We start from the raw sequence: 20,150 nt of genomic DNA, 5'->3' as shown, positions 1-20,150 counted from the left end.
GGAATTTTGCTAAACCAAAGGAAATATATTCTTGATCTTTTACAAGATTGTGAACTTCAATCTTGCAAGACAGTGTCTACTCCATTTCCTGCTGGTCTTTATTTAAGTGTGAAGGACTCACCTCTGTTACAGGATCCTGAATCTTACAGAAGAATTGTTGGCAAGTTACTTTATTTGAATATGACAAGGCCAGATGTGTCCTATGTGGTTCAGCAATTAAGCCAGTTTCTTCAAGCTCCTGCATTATCACATTATCAGGCTGCTGTTCATGTTCTGCAGTATCTAAAGGGCACAGTGAATATTGGATTATTTTATCCTGTTTCTACAGATCTTATTCTCACTGGTTTTTGTGATGCTAATTGGGGTTCTTGTGCTTTTACTGCAAAATCTTTGTCTGGTTATGCTATGTTCCTTGGTGAATCTTTAATTTCTTGGAAAACCAAGAAGAAGAAGACTACTTCTAAGAGTACATGTGAGGCTGAATATCGTAGCATGAGTTATGCTACAAGTGAGTTGATATGGCTTCATGGTTTGCTGGCAGATCTTCATATCAATGTTCCTCAGCCTATCAAGTTGTGCTGTGACAACACTTCAGCACAGTATATTGCAGAGAATCAGGTGTTTCAAGAAAGAACTAAACACCTCCGCATTGACTGTCACTTTATCCGTGACTACATTGATCAGAATTTCATTCAGTTGGCTCATGTACAGTCCTCTATGCAGCTAGCTGATATGATGACTAAATCTTTAGGATCAACTCAATTGAGATTTCTGTCTTCCAAGCTTGGTTTGGTAGTGCATCATCCGGATCAAGCTTGAGGGGGGATGTCAATATTTATAAATATGTGTAATCATTAAGGGTGTTTTTGGCTTGCTTAGGGTTGTTAGAAGTTAGTCAGAGATTAGTGGTTTAGTATAAAAACCATCTGATAGTCTAGCTTTATTTTTAATTTTTGTACATACATTTTTTTTCTTCAATATATGAGTTTTTCTCTCAATCTGTGAAATCTTCATGGACTCCATTTAACTGTAAGTTACGGAGTATATGATATAAAAAAACCCACCAAATAGATTCTTCCATGTTATCTTTTCCCTGAAATCTTGACAAGACTACGTGAGGTCTCACCCCCCATAACAAATCGAATAGCTAATTGGCACAACTATTACTCCCTCTGTCCCATTTAATTGTATACGTTTCTTTTCAACTGTTCGACACGCATTTCAATGCTCTTATAAAATATAGCTCCGTAACTTATTTTTTAGATTTTCTTTTTCTGAATAAAAATAGAACATCCAAACTTTAATTCAGAAAAAAAAAATTTAAAAATAAATTACACAACTACACTTTACAGGAGCATTAAAGTCCGTGCCGCGTCCCCGTCCCCCAATGTATACAATTCAGGGGGACGGAGGGAGTATTATTTATCAAAAGATAATAACATACTCTGACACAAACAAGTGGCAAAGTTATACGACCTTTTTGAGTTAAATCCGGGGTTTAATTATTTGATTATAGATTTTCAAGCGGTGATGCTGACTAGTGAGTAGTGACTATTAAAAACAACAGTAGTTTAATTCAATGTTTAGTGACGGCCACGTTAATCGTGAGTCACAGACAGCTGTATTCTGGTAATCACCCTTTCTTTTCCTTAACAGAAGATGGGAGCAAAAAGTCTTTTACTAATTCATTTTCCACTCATTCACTCCCCCTGCCCTGCTTCTTGTTCTTTTACGGGTTCTTTTTAAATTATTTCAATCAAGTTGCAAATTCACATATTATTACTGTGTTATGTTTTTTTTTTTGTCAGGTGTGTTATGTTTGGTTTGGAACAATAACCTGAAATGAGTAATTTTATATTTAAATAATCCTTTTTTTTCAAAAATGGAAATTATGATTTATGTGATAAGTCTAGTGTCAAACTCAGAGCTGGTATATAACTATTGGTTATTATATTATTATTCATTAATCTGGTAATGGCATTACGAGTAAAAACACCCCTTTACTTAAAATATCCTATATCTATGGGCCGTTTGGCTAGACTTAAAAGAAGTGACTTATTGCTTAAAGTGAAGAAGTGGATTATAAGTGAGAAGTCGGTTTGAACTTATAAGTTATTAAAAGTGTTTGGATACTCTAACTTATAAATTATTTAGTGTTTGGGTAACTTAACTTGTAAGTTAGTATAGTCGGATAAATTTGTAATATAAAATTGTTTTATTGTATTAAAAAAATAAATTACAATAATAAAAGATTTTTACTATTTAAATTACAATAATATATTTATTATTTAAATTTCTTATAATTAACTTTATGAGAAAAAGAAAATATGATTAGAATATATTGACTCAAGACACAATGCCAACTTTAATTTAATAATATCTTAAGATAAAAATACTTGTGTTCTGTGGGAGATAGTACATCTTGCCTGTACATACATTTTTGGTACATAGTTCATAATCATAATATAGAAGAAGCTGCAGTGGAAAAAAAGCTGCAAAACGTAGCTTTTTTTTCTGAACTTCTCAAGCATAATATAAGTGCTTCAAATGTTTAGCCAAACGCACGCCGTGAAACAGAAGCCAACTTCTGCGTTGAAAAAGCTGGAAAACTAATTTCCCAAACACCCACTATACTTTGTTGTTCCTTTTCAATATGGTAATTGTTCAAGTGTGTGTGGTTATTTAATTGATGCAAGGTGCAATTCCACGTAGAACTAGAATTTTGCCTTCTGCCACTACTCCTTACACAACATTTCTTTTACGAAATATATTTCAGTAGTTTTTTTTTATAAATCAATTAATTCAATAATATAAAGCCAGACTGTATCTACATAAACAATCGCGTCGAACAAACAAAAGAGAAGAACAACCATTTTTCTTGGAGATTAAATCACGTGATTTGTTAAAAATGATATATACACATACTTCGCCACAAATAGTTTGAGCTATCGACTGAGAATACAGTTTCCTAACAATTTCTATGACTAAATCAAGCACCATACTCACGCAAACGGTGAGAAAATAACCAAACTCATACAAAACGGTGAGACGGCAAAAAAATCAAAACCAAACGTGATAATCTAACAACCAAATGCGTAAATGAAATACTAGCTAAACGAAGACAATCCTTATATACGGGGAACAAACCTGCAAAAAAAAATTAAAAAATTCGGACCACTTTCGAGGATAAAAGCATGAGGAAGAACGAGAAATCCGTAACTCCGTGGAATTAAGATCTAAGAACAGAAGATCAAATCGGAAATGACTTTAAATCCTTAGATCTGAAAAAACAAACTAATGTCAAAAAAATTTTATTGAAAAAGGGAAGAAAACACCAAAAAAAAAATGAAATAAAAAAAATTCGGGGCTTTCCGGCTGTAGAGATCCGGTGGAAGCCCCAGCCGTCGCTAATCAAAGGAAAATGATGGAGGATAGAAAACTAGTGTTTCTGGAGGATAGATTGATAAGAATAAATATTTTTTAGTAGTTACTTGTATTTATAAAATATAATTTGATAACTGAATTGTGATATTTTAATAATATTAATTATATAAATATACAAAATTAATTTCAATCAAAATTTTAACATATACTCCCTCCGTCCCCCTGAGTTGTATACATTGGGGAACGGGGACGCGGCACGGACTTTAATGCTCCTGTAGAGTGTAGTTGTGTAATTTATTTTTGAAATTTTCTTTTTCTGAATTAAAGTTTGGATGTTATATTTTTATTCAGAAAAAGAAAATCTGAAAAATAAATTACGGAACTATGTTTTATAAGAGCATTGAAATGCGTGTCGAGCAGTTGAAAAGAAACGTATACAATTAAATGGGACAGAAAGAGTATTATTTATAAATTTTACCGAATTTGTGTATGAACAATTTTCCATATACTCCAGCCCGTTGTAACGTCACAGGGCCGGCGCACCATACAGGCCATTTAGGCGGTGGCCTAAGGCCCCCAATATTTGAAGGCCCCAAATGTAATAACCCGGATTTTAAAAATATTTTTATTAATATTATAAATGATTTTCTTAAAAAGAGAGGAATAAGATTTAATATTTTATTCCAGTTTAATGAGTTTTCAAGGTTTTATATTTAAACCTCGGGTTATTGTGTTATTGATAAATAATTGTATTTTCAAAACTGATTTTCATATATTGTTTTGAAAATTCTAGATGAATATTATGTGAATATATGTGGTATGTGACTAAGTGTTACTTGTGGTTTTGCTAGTTTAATTAATTATGGTGAGTTACGATTATTATATGATTAATATATGAATTTTGTGAATTTTGTGTTATCTAGTTTATTGAGCTGAATGCTCGTATGTGTTCGTATTCGCGAGATTTCAATTTCTATATGCTCAGGAGAAAATATAGTTTATTTGGATATTTTCATTTCGATTTATGGAATGTTAGATGATTTTATAATCGATTTACGGATTTAATTGCGTATATTTATATTTAATTATTGATTATTTGACTTCCGTAAAACCGTCCACTCGTAACGAGGTAGCAAATTTTCTTCCCGGAAGTTTCAACAAAACTCACCTTTAGCCTAATTTCAATATTCCGGACATTTTTCGTGTTTTGACTTTTTCGATCCGGAGTACGGTTTTCCCCGTAGTCGGTCCGGCGGAGTTTTTCGGGTATTTTAATTGTTGATAATTATCCAGTTTGTCTCGATATACGTGAAACTAGATATTTTGATTCATCCTTATCTTGTAATAATTGCAGTGGGACCCGCATACTAATGACTGATTAAAAAGCCCCGTTCTGATGATTATCTTGAAAACCAGTACCCATTGGACCCTGCTTTATTAATATAAAGCTACTAAATACGTATTTTCATGTCATAAACGATCCAAAGGGGTACCAATTATTTGTAAATATAAATAGACTTTTCTATAGCTGATTTTCACCCGTAAAATCATTTCACCAGTTTCTTTTCACGAATACCGAGAGAAACCGAGCTGCGTTCTTCGTGTTCTTCGTAATCAAACGAAGATTTGAAGGTGTTATTGGAATCCGATGGAGGCGTATAAATAGTCAAAACGAAGCTATCGACGCGTAGAATCAAGTTTAATCACCCGTTTATATGCAGATTCAACAGGTGATTTTAGATTATTTTTCTAAAATTCGAGTTTATATGATTTAAATGATGAATTTTTGCAAACGATTCCGTTTATGTGATTTGATGATTCTATGATGTAGAGCATGTTTTTCTCGTCGTTTTGGTATATTATATGTCAAAAACGGAGTTCAATAACATGTAGAAAAGTCAGTTTGATTATTGAAACTGTGTTCTTGGTGTTCTTGAGCTTGTTGCCGGAAAAGTTTGAATTTTGGCCGGAAAATGGGTTCCGCTAAATCTGGGCAGTGGTGGTATATATGAATAGAAAGAGGAGAGAAAGGGGAGTATGCTGGTGTGCTTGGTTTGAGCGGAGGTGGCTCGAATCGCCGCCATCGGCGGCGGAAAGTCGCCGACTTCGGCCGGATTTTCCGGCGAATTCGCGCGACTTCTGCCTAATTAAAGATGGGGGATTGATTTATGAGTGTATGTACTACTGATCTGGAGTAGATGGTGAGTGGAGGACGCCTGGAAACGAATTTCCGGCGAGTTAGTGTGGTGGCCGGCGGCTTATTGCTGTTTGGTCACCGAAGTTTTGAAGATGATGAAGTTTTTGTACTCAGGTTTTGAAACTTGTGAATTACCCCCTGTAACTTTGAAAAGTTACACTTTAAACCCTGGACAAAACTTTCAAAAGTTTACAAAATAAACCTTTTAATTTAATTTTCTAAAATTGTTTTATTTAATTATTTTAAATTCCAAAAATAGTTTTTAATTATTTCTTTATTCAAAAATAAATCTAAATTAGTTTATTAATTAATTTTAATTAGTAATTAATTATTTAATTGGTCAATTAATTTAAATATTAATTGATTAATTATTTTAATTAATTATTAATTGATTTTAATTGATTAATTAATTGGATTTAATTAATCCTTTTTGATTTAAAAATTCCGAAAAATAGTTTCGAGCTTTAAAATATTCTTCCAAATTATTTTCAAGGCTCGATAATTGTTTATGAATGATTTCAAGTCCAATTTCAAGTATTTGGGACTTGATTATTTATCCGAAAAGTGATTCTTTTATCGATTTTAATTCCGAAAAATGTTTAAAAATTCCAGAAAATTCCCGAAAAATCATTTTAAACCCAGGAATTGATTTGAAATCAATTGGGATGGGAGACTTAATGTGTAATGTGTTGTCTGCTATCAGTGTAAGGTATTATATGTTGAGAGCGGAGTCAGAAAACGGTTTTGGTCATAACTTTTGATCCGTAAGTCGGAATCAAGTGAAACGAAAGAGAGATGAAAGCTTATAAAGTCTAGTTTGATATGACATAATAATATGATTGAGTCAAGAATGTGATAATTGTTGTTAAATGTGCCGAATGTGATTATATGTTATTGGATTGTTATTAATTGATGATTACGTGATATATATGTCTATTCCTGATATTATAAAAGTGATAAATGATTCGTAGGACTGATATTGGATAAGGATATATGGATTATGGTGACTGGAGTTGATTGATTGGTTGTTGATTGAAATAGGTTGATCGGAGGATAGTCTAATAAATAGACGAGACGATGTCAGATTATCGATAGGATTTATATGATAAGTGATTGGTAATATGTTATGTGGAATATGACTTGACTATATGGTAGAGTCAAAGCATGATTACGTGTTAAGTGATATGTGATAAGTTTAAAGGGGTATATAAGTGGGTATCGATATACGTGATATGTATATGCGATATATTGTTTAGTGACTATAGTATTATTTTATTCTCGTAAAGGATTTGGACGTGACGAGTACGCTTGAAGACATCAGAAAGTCAGAATGGTATTGCAAAGCGAATAAGGGATGAATCGAGTAAGCGAAGCGAAGGTGTACGGTAGATAGAGTATAGCCAGAGATGGTCTAGAAACTATGATATGCATAGATTGTGAAAGTGGAAAGATGAGAATGAGCTGTGAGACGGGAGTCAGATTTAAGGCAAGTATCCTACACCCTGCTTTTGGATATATTGCTAATATTCTGATTTATTCTTCTTACATATGTTGCAAGTATCCTAAACCTTTCTCTTGAATATATTGCAAATATTCTGATCCATTCCTTTGGTATATGTTTCAAGTATTCATACCTTTCTTTTCAAAGTTCGAAAGTGCGAGTATTCTAACCCATTCTTTCTAATCTTCAAGTTTCTAAAGAATTTCCGTTTTACAAATTAATTCGAAGTTCAGATTGTCATTGAAGCATGTGTTGCTCAGTGATAGTTAGAGCTTTGAATGAATTGGGATCTTCTTGATTATTCAACCCGCCATTGTCATGCTGGTTTAGCAGGCTAAATTCAGTTGCTTAGCCGATAATGGAGGATACTGAATAGTCGAGGATTTCCTGAACTGTGATTTATGAAATGATGGATCATGATTTATGAATAGATTATTATCAAAGTTTGAATTGGAATTATTCTGTTGTTGATGATATTTATGATGATATTCTGCTAATTTATATTGGCTTCTTGAATTGAATTAGAGAATTGGATTATTGTTTTTATATAAACCTGTGGACCAGATTCGTGGTCATGTTAGGCCAATGAGTGCCTTGGATCCAGTGATAGAGCATGGCGGGGCCTGCTCGGGGTTAGTGCGGAACTGATCAGCTGCCTAACCTTGGTTTTAATTAAAATGTGATAGTCCAATTCAATAATTCTTTGGAAAGATTGAATTTCTCAGTTTAAATGCTGCAAGGTATTGTAAATCATTCTATACAATACCATGAACTCATGAACTCAGGTTGAATCCTCTTATATCTTGAACTCGTGATCTTCTGTTATATCATTTCAGAACTATCATTGTTTATTATTACTTGCTGAGCATTGTTGCTCACCCTTGCTATTCCTTTCTAACCATTTCAGAAAGGCTTAAAGATGAGATGATTGATTGAGATTGTGAATAAGGCTAATGCTAGGCGAGGAGACAGAGTTGAGGATCCAGTGGTCGAGGAGTGTTCAGGAAAGTTGATGAGGTTGGTGCAAGCTAGAACTGTGCTATGGAGATTCAAGTGTAAGTCATAGCTGGAATAGTTGACAGTGATTCTTCTTATCGAAGATGATCTGATTGGTAAGAGATGTTGTGTAATAGTTAGTGGTTGATTCTAATTTCAATACTGTAACCTGGATGCGATCCTGTTGTTTTGGGGGTGAAGAGGTTCTCTTTTAAATCTTTTATTTAACGTCTTTCAAATCTTTTATTAAATGTTTTCAGGTTTTAAATTATTTGGATTCATTATCTTTTAAAAAAAAAAAAAAAATTTACAGGTTTTCGAAAGTGTTTTAAAAATGGGTTTTGTGTGGTGACGTCAGAATCCAGACCCCCGGATTCCTGGACCGTCACAGTTGGTATCAGAGCAACAGGTTATAAGTACTTGAAATTAGAATATAGATTTTAGTTTTAAGTTCTATTGATGAGGAATATTGTGTGACCTCATATAGAGGTATTGTGAGACTATTTAAAAATAGTCTAGAGATGCGATAGAGGTATAGAATCTGGTTAGACGATTAAGTTGAGTGTATAGGTTTAGAGAGATTTTGATTCTTAAGTTTAGACATAGGATTTCTAGTATGTTGACTAATTGAGATGATGAATTGTGCGAAAGGTCAAGATTAGACCTAGATAGAAGAGTTTGATAGTGAATGATTGAGTTGAGAATGGTGAAAATGCAGAGTTCAGAGTATTCTGACTATACTGCATAGTTGAAAATGGTTTATTGTATTGATTTGAGAATGATAAAGATGCATAGTTCGGAGTATCCTGACTATGTGTATATCTGGAAATGGTTTATCGATTTGATTGAATTATGAAAAGTGAATGTAGAATATGAGTTGTGTTGGATTAGAAGGAGAATTTGGTAGATAGAGGTTGATAGATGAGAAGTGCATGATAGAAAGTATGTGGGGTTGAGTCCAGTTATTAGAGGTGATGTCTGCGAGTAAGTTAGAACGTTAGTCCTCGACAACGACGCTTTAAGTTAAGCGGGACAAGGTGGGCCCATAACCCACAGGGCGACAATTCAGAAAATCGAAGATATGCTATGTGTTGTGTTATGGACTTCAAAGGCAACTGGATGAAGCATAAGAACGTGGACTACATGGGCGAGAGTTATTACGAACGATAATGTCGACGATGAATTTTACGAGGCTATTACGAGTCAACATTGAGTGATTATCAAGAACGTTAAAAAGAAGACATATGACGAACAACGATTTATTGAAGCAGAGCAAAAATCTGAGAAGACCTTGGCAATACCTCTCTTCAACTAAAGATTCTTTTGATTGTTTTCTCATCAGTGAGATATTATCATGATATCTTTTCTACAAAAGTTTTGATAAATGAGATATTCAATTTCTCAAATTCTAAGATGACATTGATATTGACTATTGGTGTGAGTTGGTATTGATTTGATGGGTGATAAAGGTTTGATGTGAAAAAGACAGTGATGTCCCTTGATATTGTTTGATATTCCATGACATTCCTTGATATACTTTCATATTTTTGATATCCCTTGATACTTCTTGATATCCTTTAACATTCCTTCACGATATTTGATATTCCTTGACAATCTCTGATATTCTTTGATATTTCTTTAATCTGATTGGGATGAACAACCCTATTTATAGGGGACACAAGGTATACCTGTCTGTGTGATAGGAGTTGGATGGGACGCCATCACTTGTGTGTGTTGTGATTACAAGAAGGTTAACAACCTTTAGTAGTGTCTAATATGGACACGCAACATTAAGTTCAATTGATCGTATTGATCTCCCAGTCACCCTTGTATTCCAATGTGACCTATTTTGAAAACACCTAGTTCTATTCGAAAATTCCCAAAGATTGATTCTTGGAAAATGAATTCTGTAATTATGAAAGTGTTGATATTCCTATTTCTTCAAAATTGAAGGTATGCCAAGGTTGATCAAAGGAGGATGAGCATGTGATATTACGAAGCGTGTACGTTTTAGTTTTCTTCGGGGGATTCCGGGGACGGAATCCTTATAAAGGGGGTAGAATGTAATATCCCATATTATTAAATTTAGATGTGATTATTATAAATCTATTTGTCTAAATATTATTGTTGGCTGTAGTTGAAAAGCGAATTGATTATGTGAATAGTTTTATGTGATTATACTTGTTCTGTGGATTGATATGGATTTTACGGATTTTGCGTTCTCCTTCTTTCTCTGATTCCGAGGACGGAATCCCTATAAGGAGGGTAGATTGTAATAACCCGGATTTTAAAAATATTTTTATTAATATTATAAATGATTTTCTTAAAAAGAGAGGAATAAGATTTAATATTTTATTCCAGTTTAATGAGTTTTCAAGGTTTTATATTTAAACCTCGGGTTATTGTGTTATTGATAAATAATTGTATTTTCAAAACTGATTTTCATATATTGTTTTGAAAATTCTAGATGAATATTATGTGAATATATGTGGTATGTGACTAAGTGTTACTTGTGGTTTTGCTAGTTTAATTAATTATGGTGAGTTACGATTATTATATGATTAATATATGAATTTTGTGAATTTTGTGTTATCTAGTTTATTGAGCTGAATGCTCGTATGTGTTCGTATTCGCGAGATTTCAATTTCTATATGCTCAGGAGAAAATATAGTTTATTTGGATATTTTCATTTCGATTTATGGAATGTTAGATGATTTTATAATCGATTTACGGATTTAATTGCGTATATTTATATTTAATTATTGATTATTTGACTTCCGTAAAACCGTCCACTCGTAACGAGGTAGCAAATTTTCTTCCCGGAAGTTTCAACAAAACTCACCTTTAGCCTAATTTCAATATTCCGGACATTTTTCGTGTTTTGACTTTTTCGATCCGGAGTACGGTTTTCCCCGTAGTCGGTCCGGCGGAGTTTTTCGGGTATTTTAATTGTTGATAATTATCCAGTTTGTCTCGATATACGTGAAACTAGATATTTTGATTCATCCTTATCTTGTAATAATTGCAGTGGGACCCGCATACTAATGACTGATTAAAAAGCCCCGTTCTGATGATTATCTTGAAAACCAGTACCCATTGGACCCTGCTTTATTAATATAAAGCTACTAAATACGTATTTTCATGTCATAAACGATCCAAAGGGGTACCAATTATTTGTAAATATAAATAGACTTTTCTATAGCTGATTTTCACCCGTAAAATCATTTCACCAGTTTCTTTTCACGAATACCGAGAGAAACCGAGCTGCGTTCTTCGTGTTCTTCGTAATCAAACGAAGATTTGAAGGTGTTATTGGAATCCGATGGAGGCGTATAAATAGTCAAAACGAAGCTATCGACGCGTAGAATCAAGTTTAATCACCCGTTTATATGCAGATTCAACAGGTGATTTTAGATTATTTTTCTAAAATTCGAGTTTATATGATTTAAATGATGAATTTTTGCAAACGATTCCGTTTATGTGATTTGATGATTCTATGATGTAGAGCATGTTTTTCTCGTCGTTTTGGTATATTATATGTCAAAAACGGAGTTCAATAACATGTAGAAAAGTCAGTTTGATTATTGAAACTGTGTTCTTGGTGTTCTTGAGCTTGTTGCCGGAAAAGTTTGAATTTTGGCCGGAAAATGGGTTCCGCTAAATCTGGGCAGTGGTGGTATATATGAATAGAAAGAGGAGAGAAAGGGGAGTATGCTGGTGTGCTTGGTTTGAGCGGAGGTGGCTCGAATCGCCGCCATCGGCGGCGGAAAGTCGCCGACTTCGGCCGGATTTTCCGGCGAATTCGCGCGACTTCTGCCTAATTAAAGATGGGGGATTGATTTATGAGTGTATGTACTACTGATCTGGAGTAGATGGTGAGTGGAGGACGCCTGGAAACGAATTTCCGGCGAGTTAGTGTGGTGGCCGGCGGCTTATTGCTGTTTGGTCACCGAAGTTTTGAAGATGATGAAGTTTTTGTACTCAGGTTTTGAAACTTGTGAATTACCCCCTGTAACTTTGAAAAGTTACACTTTAAACCCTGGACAAAACTTTCAAAAGTTTACAAAATAAACCTTTTAATTTAATTTTCTAAAATTGTTTTATTTAATTATTTTAAATTCCAAAAATAGTTTTTAATTATTTCTTTATTCAAAAATAAATCTAAATTAGTTTATTAATTAATTTTAATTAGTAATTAATTATTTAATTGGTCAATTAATTTAAATATTAATTGATTAATTATTTTAATTAATTATTAATTGATTTTAATTGATTAATTAATTGGATTTAATTAATCCTTTTTGATTTAAAAATTCCGAAAAATAGTTTCGAGCTTTAAAATATTCTTCCAAATTATTTTCAAGGCTCGATAATTGTTTATGAATGATTTCAAGTCCAATTTCAAGTATTTGGGACTTGATTATTTATCCGAAAAGTGATTCTTTTATCGATTTTAATTCCGAAAAATGTTTAAAAATTCCAGAAAATTCCCGAAAAATCATTTTAAACCCAGGAATTGATTTGAAATCAATTGGGATGGGAGACTTAATGTGTAATGTGTTGTCTGCTATCAGTGTAAGGTATTATATGTTGAGAGCGGAGTCAGAAAACGGTTTTGGTCATAACTTTTGATCCGTAAGTCGGAATCAAGTGAAACGAAAGAGAGATGAAAGCTTATAAAGTCTAGTTTGATATGACATAATAATATGATTGAGTCAAGAATGTGATAATTGTTGTTAAATGTGCCGAATGTGATTATATGTTATTGGATTGTTATTAATTGATGATTACGTGATATATATGTCTATTCCTGATATTATAAAAGTGATAAATGATTCGTAGGACTGATATTGGATAAGGATATATGGATTATGGTGACTGGAGTTGATTGATTGGTTGTTGATTGAAATAGGTTGATCGGAGGATAGTCTAATAAATAGACGAGACGATGTCAGATTATCGATAGGATTTATATGATAAGTGATTGGTAATATGTTATGTGGAATATGACTTGACTATATGGTAGAGTCAAAGCATGATTACGTGTTAAGTGATATGTGATAAGTTTAAAGGGGTATATAAGTGGGTATCGATATACGTGATATGTATATGCGATATATTGTTTAGTGACTATAGTATTATTTTATTCTCGTAAAGGATTTGGACGTGACGAGTACGCTTGAAGACATCAGAAAGTCAGAATGGTATTGCAAAGCGAATAAGGGATGAATCGAGTAAGCGAAGCGAAGGTGTACGGTAGATAGAGTATAGCCAGAGATGGTCTAGAAACTATGATATGCATAGATTGTGAAAGTGGAAAGATGAGAATGAGCTGTGAGACGGGAGTCAGATTTAAGGCAAGTATCCTACACCCTGCTTTTGGATATATTGCTAATATTCTGATTTATTCTTCTTACATATGTTGCAAGTATCCTAAACCTTTCTCTTGAATATATTGCAAATATTCTGATCCATTCCTTTGGTATATGTTTCAAGTATTCATACCTTTCTTTTCAAAGTTCGAAAGTGCGAGTATTCTAACCCATTCTTTCTAATCTTCAAGTTTCTAAAGAATTTCCGTTTTACAAATTAATTCGAAGTTCAGATTGTCATTGAAGCATGTGTTGCTCAGTGATAGTTAGAGCTTTGAATGAATTGGGATCTTCTTGATTATTCAACCCGCCATTGTCATGCTGGTTTAGCAGGCTAAATTCAGTTGCTTAGCCGATAATGGAGGATACTGAATAGTCGAGGATTTCCTGAACTGTGATTTATGAAATGATGGATCATGATTTATGAATAGATTATTATCAAAGTTTGAATTGGAATTATTCTGTTGTTGATGATATTTATGATGATATTCTGCTAATTTATATTGGCTTCTTGAATTGAATTAGAGAATTGGATTATTGTTTTTATATAAACCTGTGGACCAGATTCGTGGTCATGTTAGGCCAATGAGTGCCTTGGATCCAGTGATAGAGCATGGCGGGGCCTGCTCGGGGTTAGTGCGGAACTGATCAGCTGCCTAACCTTGGTTTTAATTAAAATGTGATAGTCCAATTCAATAATTCTTTGGAAAGATTGAATTTCTCAGTTTAAATGCTGCAAGGTATTGTAAATCATTCTATACAATACCATGAACTCATGAACTCAGGTTGAATCCTCTTATATCTTGAACTCGTGATCTTCTGTTATATCATTTCAGAACTATCATTGTTTATTATTACTTGCTGAGCATTGTTGCTCACCCTTGCTATTCCTTTCTAACCATTTCAGAAAGGCTTAAAGATGAGATGATTGATTGAGATTGTGAATAAGGCTAATGCTAGGCGAGGAGACAGAGTTGAGGATCCAGTGGTCGAGGAGTGTTCAGGAAAGTTGATGAGGTTGGTGCAAGCTAGAACTGTGCTATGGAGATTCAAGTGTAAGTCATAGCTGGAATAGTTGACAGTGATTCTTCTTATCGAAGATGATCTGATTGGTAAGAGATGTTGTGTAATAGTTAGTGGTTGATTCTAATTTCAATACTGTAACCTGGATGCGATCCTGTTGTTTTGGGGGTGAAGAGGTTCTCTTTTAAATCTTTTATTTAACGTCTTTCAAATCTTTTATTAAATGTTTTCAGGTTTTAAATTATTTGGATTCATTATCTTTTAAAAAAAAAAAAATTTACAGGTTTTCGAAAGTGTTTTAAAAATGGGTTTTGTGTGGTGACGTCAGAATCCAGACCCCCGGATTCCTGGACCGTCACACCAAAAATTATATATATATTTTCATTGTAATTTCAAAATTGGAAAAAAATATATATGCTTATATTTGAAAACTCCAAAAAATATAATTTTGGTTACATAAGGCCTCTAGTTATATATATATAATTAAAATTATATTTTATTATAAAAAAATAATGATTTTATTTATGAATGAGATTTACAAAAATAAAATTTTTATATTAATGTGACTAATTATAATTTCTTAAGTTCGGTTTTTCTATTGTAGTTGTACTTTCAATTATATAATTGTATTTATGAATTATCAATTTTTCAGTTTTCAATATTTGTAGTTTTATTGCTATTTTAAATTTATAAAACATAGAATTAAAATTACTTAATTTGCTTTATTATAATATATTTGTAAAATTCTAATTACTATTTATTAAAACTAATTAATAGTTAATTTTATAATTTCTGTACTTGTTTGAAAATTTAACTTCTATATTTTGCTAAAATGTCAATAAATATCAAAATTAAATTAAATTCACAAATTTCATTATAACTACATAACTATCTACAGTGAAATTATTTAAATAGTTAAATATTTATCTTCATATTTAATTAGATATATCAATTATTTACACAATATATTTTCTACCAATTTATAAACAATTGTTTTAATAAAAAAATTTAGGATGAAACAAAGAATTATGAAATATTAAAAAACTATAGGATAATATTGTTAAAAGGAAAAGCATATGTCAAATTTTATTTTATTTTTTGCAAAAATAGGCCTCAAAAATTTGATTCGCCTAAGGCCACCAAGAGTCTTGAGCCGGCCCTGTAACCTGGGTAAGCTCATGCACCGAACAAACTCTTGTTCTTATCAACTTATCTTCACTCATAAATCCCCAACAGATAATCGCATCACCTGATTTTTTATATTTATCTCATAACTCTTGGTTCATCTAACATTCCAAAAACAGAAACCATTTTCGATACAATATTTCAGATACCTGCTTGACATGTAAAACACAATCTTAGAATGCTAGTATTTTGTACCGGAGCTCGCATCCACTAATTTTTTAATTTATATATCAATAATAATATCAAGAATTTTTTAAATAATCGACACTAAATATCAAAATTAAAAGCGGCCGGAACGTCAACCGTTTGTCTCCAGCGAAAACTTCTCGTGGTCTGTGTGAGCCATATGTCATTGTCCGTCTAATACTTAGCTAGATTTACGTTTCTTTTCACTGGGCCCCTATATTCCCGGGTTAAACAATCATTTCTCTTTCCCCATTTTACCCCCACCTTTCCCGCCGTCTCTCCCAATCTACTCCACAAAACCGTGTCCTTTTTCGTCAAACAACAAATTTTATTCTTCCTTAGCAAGAGAAATAGAGTCCAATTGTAGCTAAGCTAACTGTCTCTTTATCACTAGTAAACGAATCAACACATACATATAAAACATGTATTGATTAATACATGCAATCATTTCTAGCATAAGTTTTGTATAAATGCAATGTATTTTCTTGGTGGTTTTGTATTATATTCTTAATCTATAGATTTAGATTCTTGGTTTTCTTTTTTGGGTTTTTTCTCTGAAAAGCCTTCCTTTTCTTGATGCTCTTCAATGCTTGATTCTTGACGTACCTTGATTTTACATTTTAGGAACATTTTGCTCCTTTCACATTCTTTTCATTAAAACCAACTCTCTGTTTATTTTCTTTACTTATTAAACAAAGTTGTCATATTTCAAGATTTCTCAGAAATTGGCAAGATGTTTGATGGGTTGTTGAAAAGCAAGTTTCAGACCAAATGGTGAGAGCATAAAGCTTGAGCCCATGATTTGTTTTTCTTTTCTTGATGTGAATTTATGTAAAGTTTGAGTTTTTTTTGTGATTAACTTGGTGTTTTTTTTGATGCAGCAAGTCTTTAGTTAAGATGACAAAGACAAGACTTGAGATGATAAAGAAGAAGAGAAGTGCAATGCAGAAGTATTTGAAGAATGATATTGCTGATCTTCTTCAAAATGGTCTTGATTCTAATGCCTATTCCAGGGTAATATTATTTCTTCATGTTTAGCCTTGTTTCTATTATAATTACAATTACAAAGTGTATTAATTGCACAAGGCTTTTGACATGACAATATTGGGGAAGTAGACACTTGATCATCGAGTCACGAATGTTCTTGAATTTCAAGAACTTTTTCTGTGTTTCTGTTTTTGATGTAAATATATAGTTTGTATTTATATATGTACCACCACCAAATTATATTTGTAGATTTGTATTCTTATAAATGATGATTTTAGGCTGAAGGGTTTTTGAAGGAGATGAAGCTGTCATCCTGTTATGAGTATGTTGAGTTGGCCTGTTCCTGCATCTCTACTCATCTTGCTGCCATGAGTAAGAATAGGTAAAACCTTATTTCACTTTTTTTTTTTTGAAAATTTTCTATTATTCATTCTTAAACTTGCTTCATGCTAGTTAGTTGAAGCATATAAATCCTTAATTTTTTTTGACGCAGGCCATATTTTGAATTTATTTATTGTGTATCCATGTGTTTTATTAAAGAGAAAGTGTTCTTGCTTGGTATTAGACAACCTATTTTATTATTTCTTATCTTCGACAGGCTGTATTAGCTGTGCTGCTTGTATTGTACCATCTATTGGAATTGATAGTAGTATGATTTTCAATATTATTCTTTGTTCCAGAAACAAATCATAGTTAGATTGCTATTGGTGTTTTGTTTATAATTGCATATTTGATTTAGACTGTGAATCCCTGAGATAGCAATAAGCATTCAGCCATATGAAATGTCCTTACTATTGCTGGTTCATTATGTTCAAAACAAGATATATTTTTTGAAATTGTAAAAAAATAGTGCTGAATATAGAGTTACTAAAGGAGAAACCTTTAATAATTGAGGAAATTCTCACAGATGCGTGCACGTCATATGACATTATGCTCTTGGTTTGGTTTGCTTTCCTTCGTGCTACAGTTTATTGCAAGTCCGATTACTTAATGTACGCAATCTTTTTTCTTCTTCTTTTTGTAGGGAATGCCCTGAGGATTGCAGAGAGGCTGTAGCATCTTTGATGTTTGCAGCTGCGAGATTTGCTGATTTGCCAGAGCTACGTGAACTCAGAAGCTTATTTACGCATAGATATGGGAAGTCAGTTGATGGTTATGCTAATAAAGAGGTGATTGTCCTTTAAGTGCAGATTACATGCTCCATAAGATAGAAATGCCAATTTTTCTATGAAGTAAAACTAAAAGGTCAATTTCCATGTTCCAGTTTGTTGCAAAGCTGAAGTTGTTGCCTCATTCAAAGGATAAGAAGTTACAGTTGTTGCAAGATATCGCACATGAATCTGGCATTGAGTGGAATTCGAAGGCTCTAGAGCAGAAGCTGTATAAGCCACCTGCAGTTGAGGAGGTAATTTTTCCCCTTATCTTATTTTTTTTAATCATAAACTTCTAAGCCTAAACACTGGGAACTTTGAATGGTAAAAATTGCAACAATATCAGGCTTGAACTTCAGGAAAATTTTCTTTTGTGCCTTGAAAAGCATTCCTTATTTATTAATTCAATTTTTGCATTTGGAAATATTAAATATCGGGTGCGTTTAGATCCTTCATAGGAATGAAGGGTATGGGAATTGGGATTAATGGGAATGATATGAAATCCCAAGGTGCTGTTAGGGAATGATTTGCCCATTTAATGGGAATGAGTATCCCAGCAACTAAATTCCTAACCCAAACACTAACACATGGGATAAAGGTTCCGCTTCTTTTAACCGCTCTAATTAACCATGAACCAAAGGCCTCATGATTGCCTCTGAAAAGTTTTGTGATAGATATTAAGAGTCAATTGAACTGTTCGTTTTTAATAAGAAGTTAAAGATGAATCTGATATGATCTCTGCGGTTGATGATATATTCGCCAAGCTAAACTAATGCAACTATGTACCACTTTTGCAGAATGTGTCTAAGAACACCAGTGCTGTAGACAGAAACAAGCAAAACGATCAAAGGGTAACTTCAGGAGCAAAAGAGCAGGACATTTGTTCTGATAAAAAAGAAGTGAATGTGTCAAAGAACACCAGTGCTGTAGACAGAAACAAGCAAAACGATCAAAGGGTAACTTCAGGAGTAAAAGAGCAGGACATTTGTTCTGACAAAAAAGAAGAAGTGACATATGATGATAAAAAAGTTACAAAAAGCAGGAGAACTCCCAGGAACGGTTTTCAGGCAAAGAAGATGGATCAAGATGTCAGGCCGAGTGATCCTGTAAGGAGTTCTTCCAAGGAAAAATTAGATGGTGGCAAGACTGCCTCCAGTTATAGTTCGATCCCCCCTCCTTATACTAGACAACCTGTTAGCAAAACTGATCCCATCTTGGACGTTCCTTCTGGTGGTTCTGATGTCAGAGGGGAAGAATCAAGGAAGCTGGATGCTCAACCGGATAAAGAATCAAAGCCAAAGCCAAAGTCAGTAAGGAGAAAACCTGCAAAACTCCCAAATCCTCCACCAGGCCAAGACTACATCGGTAGTTTGAAAGGCGATGAAACAGCGACGAATTCCGATGGAACAACAGAAGAAGATGCAAACCAAATTGGTCATGACCTGTCAGATGAAGAGGAAAGAAAGATGGATAAGCTTCTGATGCTTTACAGTAACAAAAACGTCGCTCCTGAAGCAAGCAAAGAACCAAAATCCAGACACAGAGAATTCAGTCTTGAAAGCCGAGCTGCCTCACTCCCCCTTGAGACAACAAGTCCAGTAGAGACCAAAAGGGGACACGCTCGTGCTACTTCTTATGAGACAGACATGAATGCTAACTGCCACATTCATCCTAAGCTACCGGACTATGATGATTTCGTAGCACGACTTGCTGCTTTCAGAGGGGAGGGAAAATGAAGTATTTATTACATTCTTATTACTTACAAACAAAAACTTATTCTTTAATGTCATAATAGTCATGCCATAGTAAACTGCTAGTTTCTGTAGTTCTTAAGTTTTAACAAACTATAGCCTTATTGTTAAACAGATGATGTGATTGGAAAATATATACTCTCATTGTGTAGCATATAGCTGTGACAGATTAATCAAGGTGTTGTTTTATCCAAATACTGTGCTGCAAGTTATTGATTCTTTGATTTCTTCTGTTTCATGCCATATTTGATTTTTGAGAGTCTGGTGACAAGCATTATTCAGTCTGTTTCTTAATGTGACATGCAAGAATTGATACCATTGAAAAACTTGCTTGAATGTTTTCAAGTCAATAACTTTGAATGCAATCACCTTTAACACCTTTAGAACATTTCTATAGGCCAACCCTAGTTTAGCTTT

At 33.2% G+C, this 20,150-nt stretch overlaps 1 protein-coding gene and 1 long non-coding RNA gene across 2 annotated transcripts; both read left to right on the top strand.

The window, feature by feature from the left end:
• The first annotated feature begins 3,995 nt into the window (after nt 1-3,995).
• Nucleotides 3,996-14,674, top strand: LOC135150815 (uncharacterized). The gene is made up of 5 exons (XR_010289144.1): nt 3,996-5,114; nt 6,868-7,067; nt 7,990-11,482; nt 13,236-13,435; nt 14,358-14,674. It is a non-coding gene; the product is annotated as an uncharacterized LOC135150815 (long non-coding RNA).
• A 1,671-nt stretch (nt 14,675-16,345) lies between these two features.
• LOC108205614 (uncharacterized) lies at nt 16,346-19,976 on the top strand. Its single transcript, XM_017375590.2, has 6 exons — nt 16,346-16,618; nt 16,726-16,858; nt 17,110-17,213; nt 17,856-18,000; nt 18,096-18,236; nt 18,780-19,976. Exons 1-6 carry the CDS (start codon nt 16,578-16,580, stop codon nt 19,716-19,718), a joined length of 1,503 nt encoding a protein of 500 aa, XP_017231079.1. The 5' UTR covers nt 16,346-16,577; the 3' UTR covers nt 19,719-19,976.
• Nucleotides 19,977-20,150: the final 174 nt, after the last annotated feature.

The sequence above is a fragment of the Daucus carota genome, chromosome 2, assembly GCF_001625215.2.
Source record: "Daucus carota subsp. sativus chromosome 2, DH1 v3.0, whole genome shotgun sequence".
In the NCBI taxonomy this organism is placed as follows: domain Eukaryota; kingdom Viridiplantae; phylum Streptophyta; class Magnoliopsida; order Apiales; family Apiaceae; genus Daucus; species Daucus carota.
This window is presented reverse-complemented; position numbering and strand designations above follow the sequence as displayed.

Excerpts from the sequence above, each read along its gene's own strand:
- LOC108205614 (XM_017375590.2), top strand. The coding sequence starts at position 16,578 with ATGTTTGATGGGTTGTTGAAAAGCAAGTTTCAGACCAAATG. Across the intron at positions 16,619-16,725 it reads AGCAAGTTTCAGACCAAATG|CAAGTCTTTAGTTAAGATGA; the intron begins GTGAGAGCATAA and ends TTTTTGATGCAG. Across the intron at positions 18,001-18,095 it reads ATGGTTATGCTAATAAAGAG|TTTGTTGCAAAGCTGAAGTT; the intron begins GTGATTGTCCTT and ends TCCATGTTCCAG.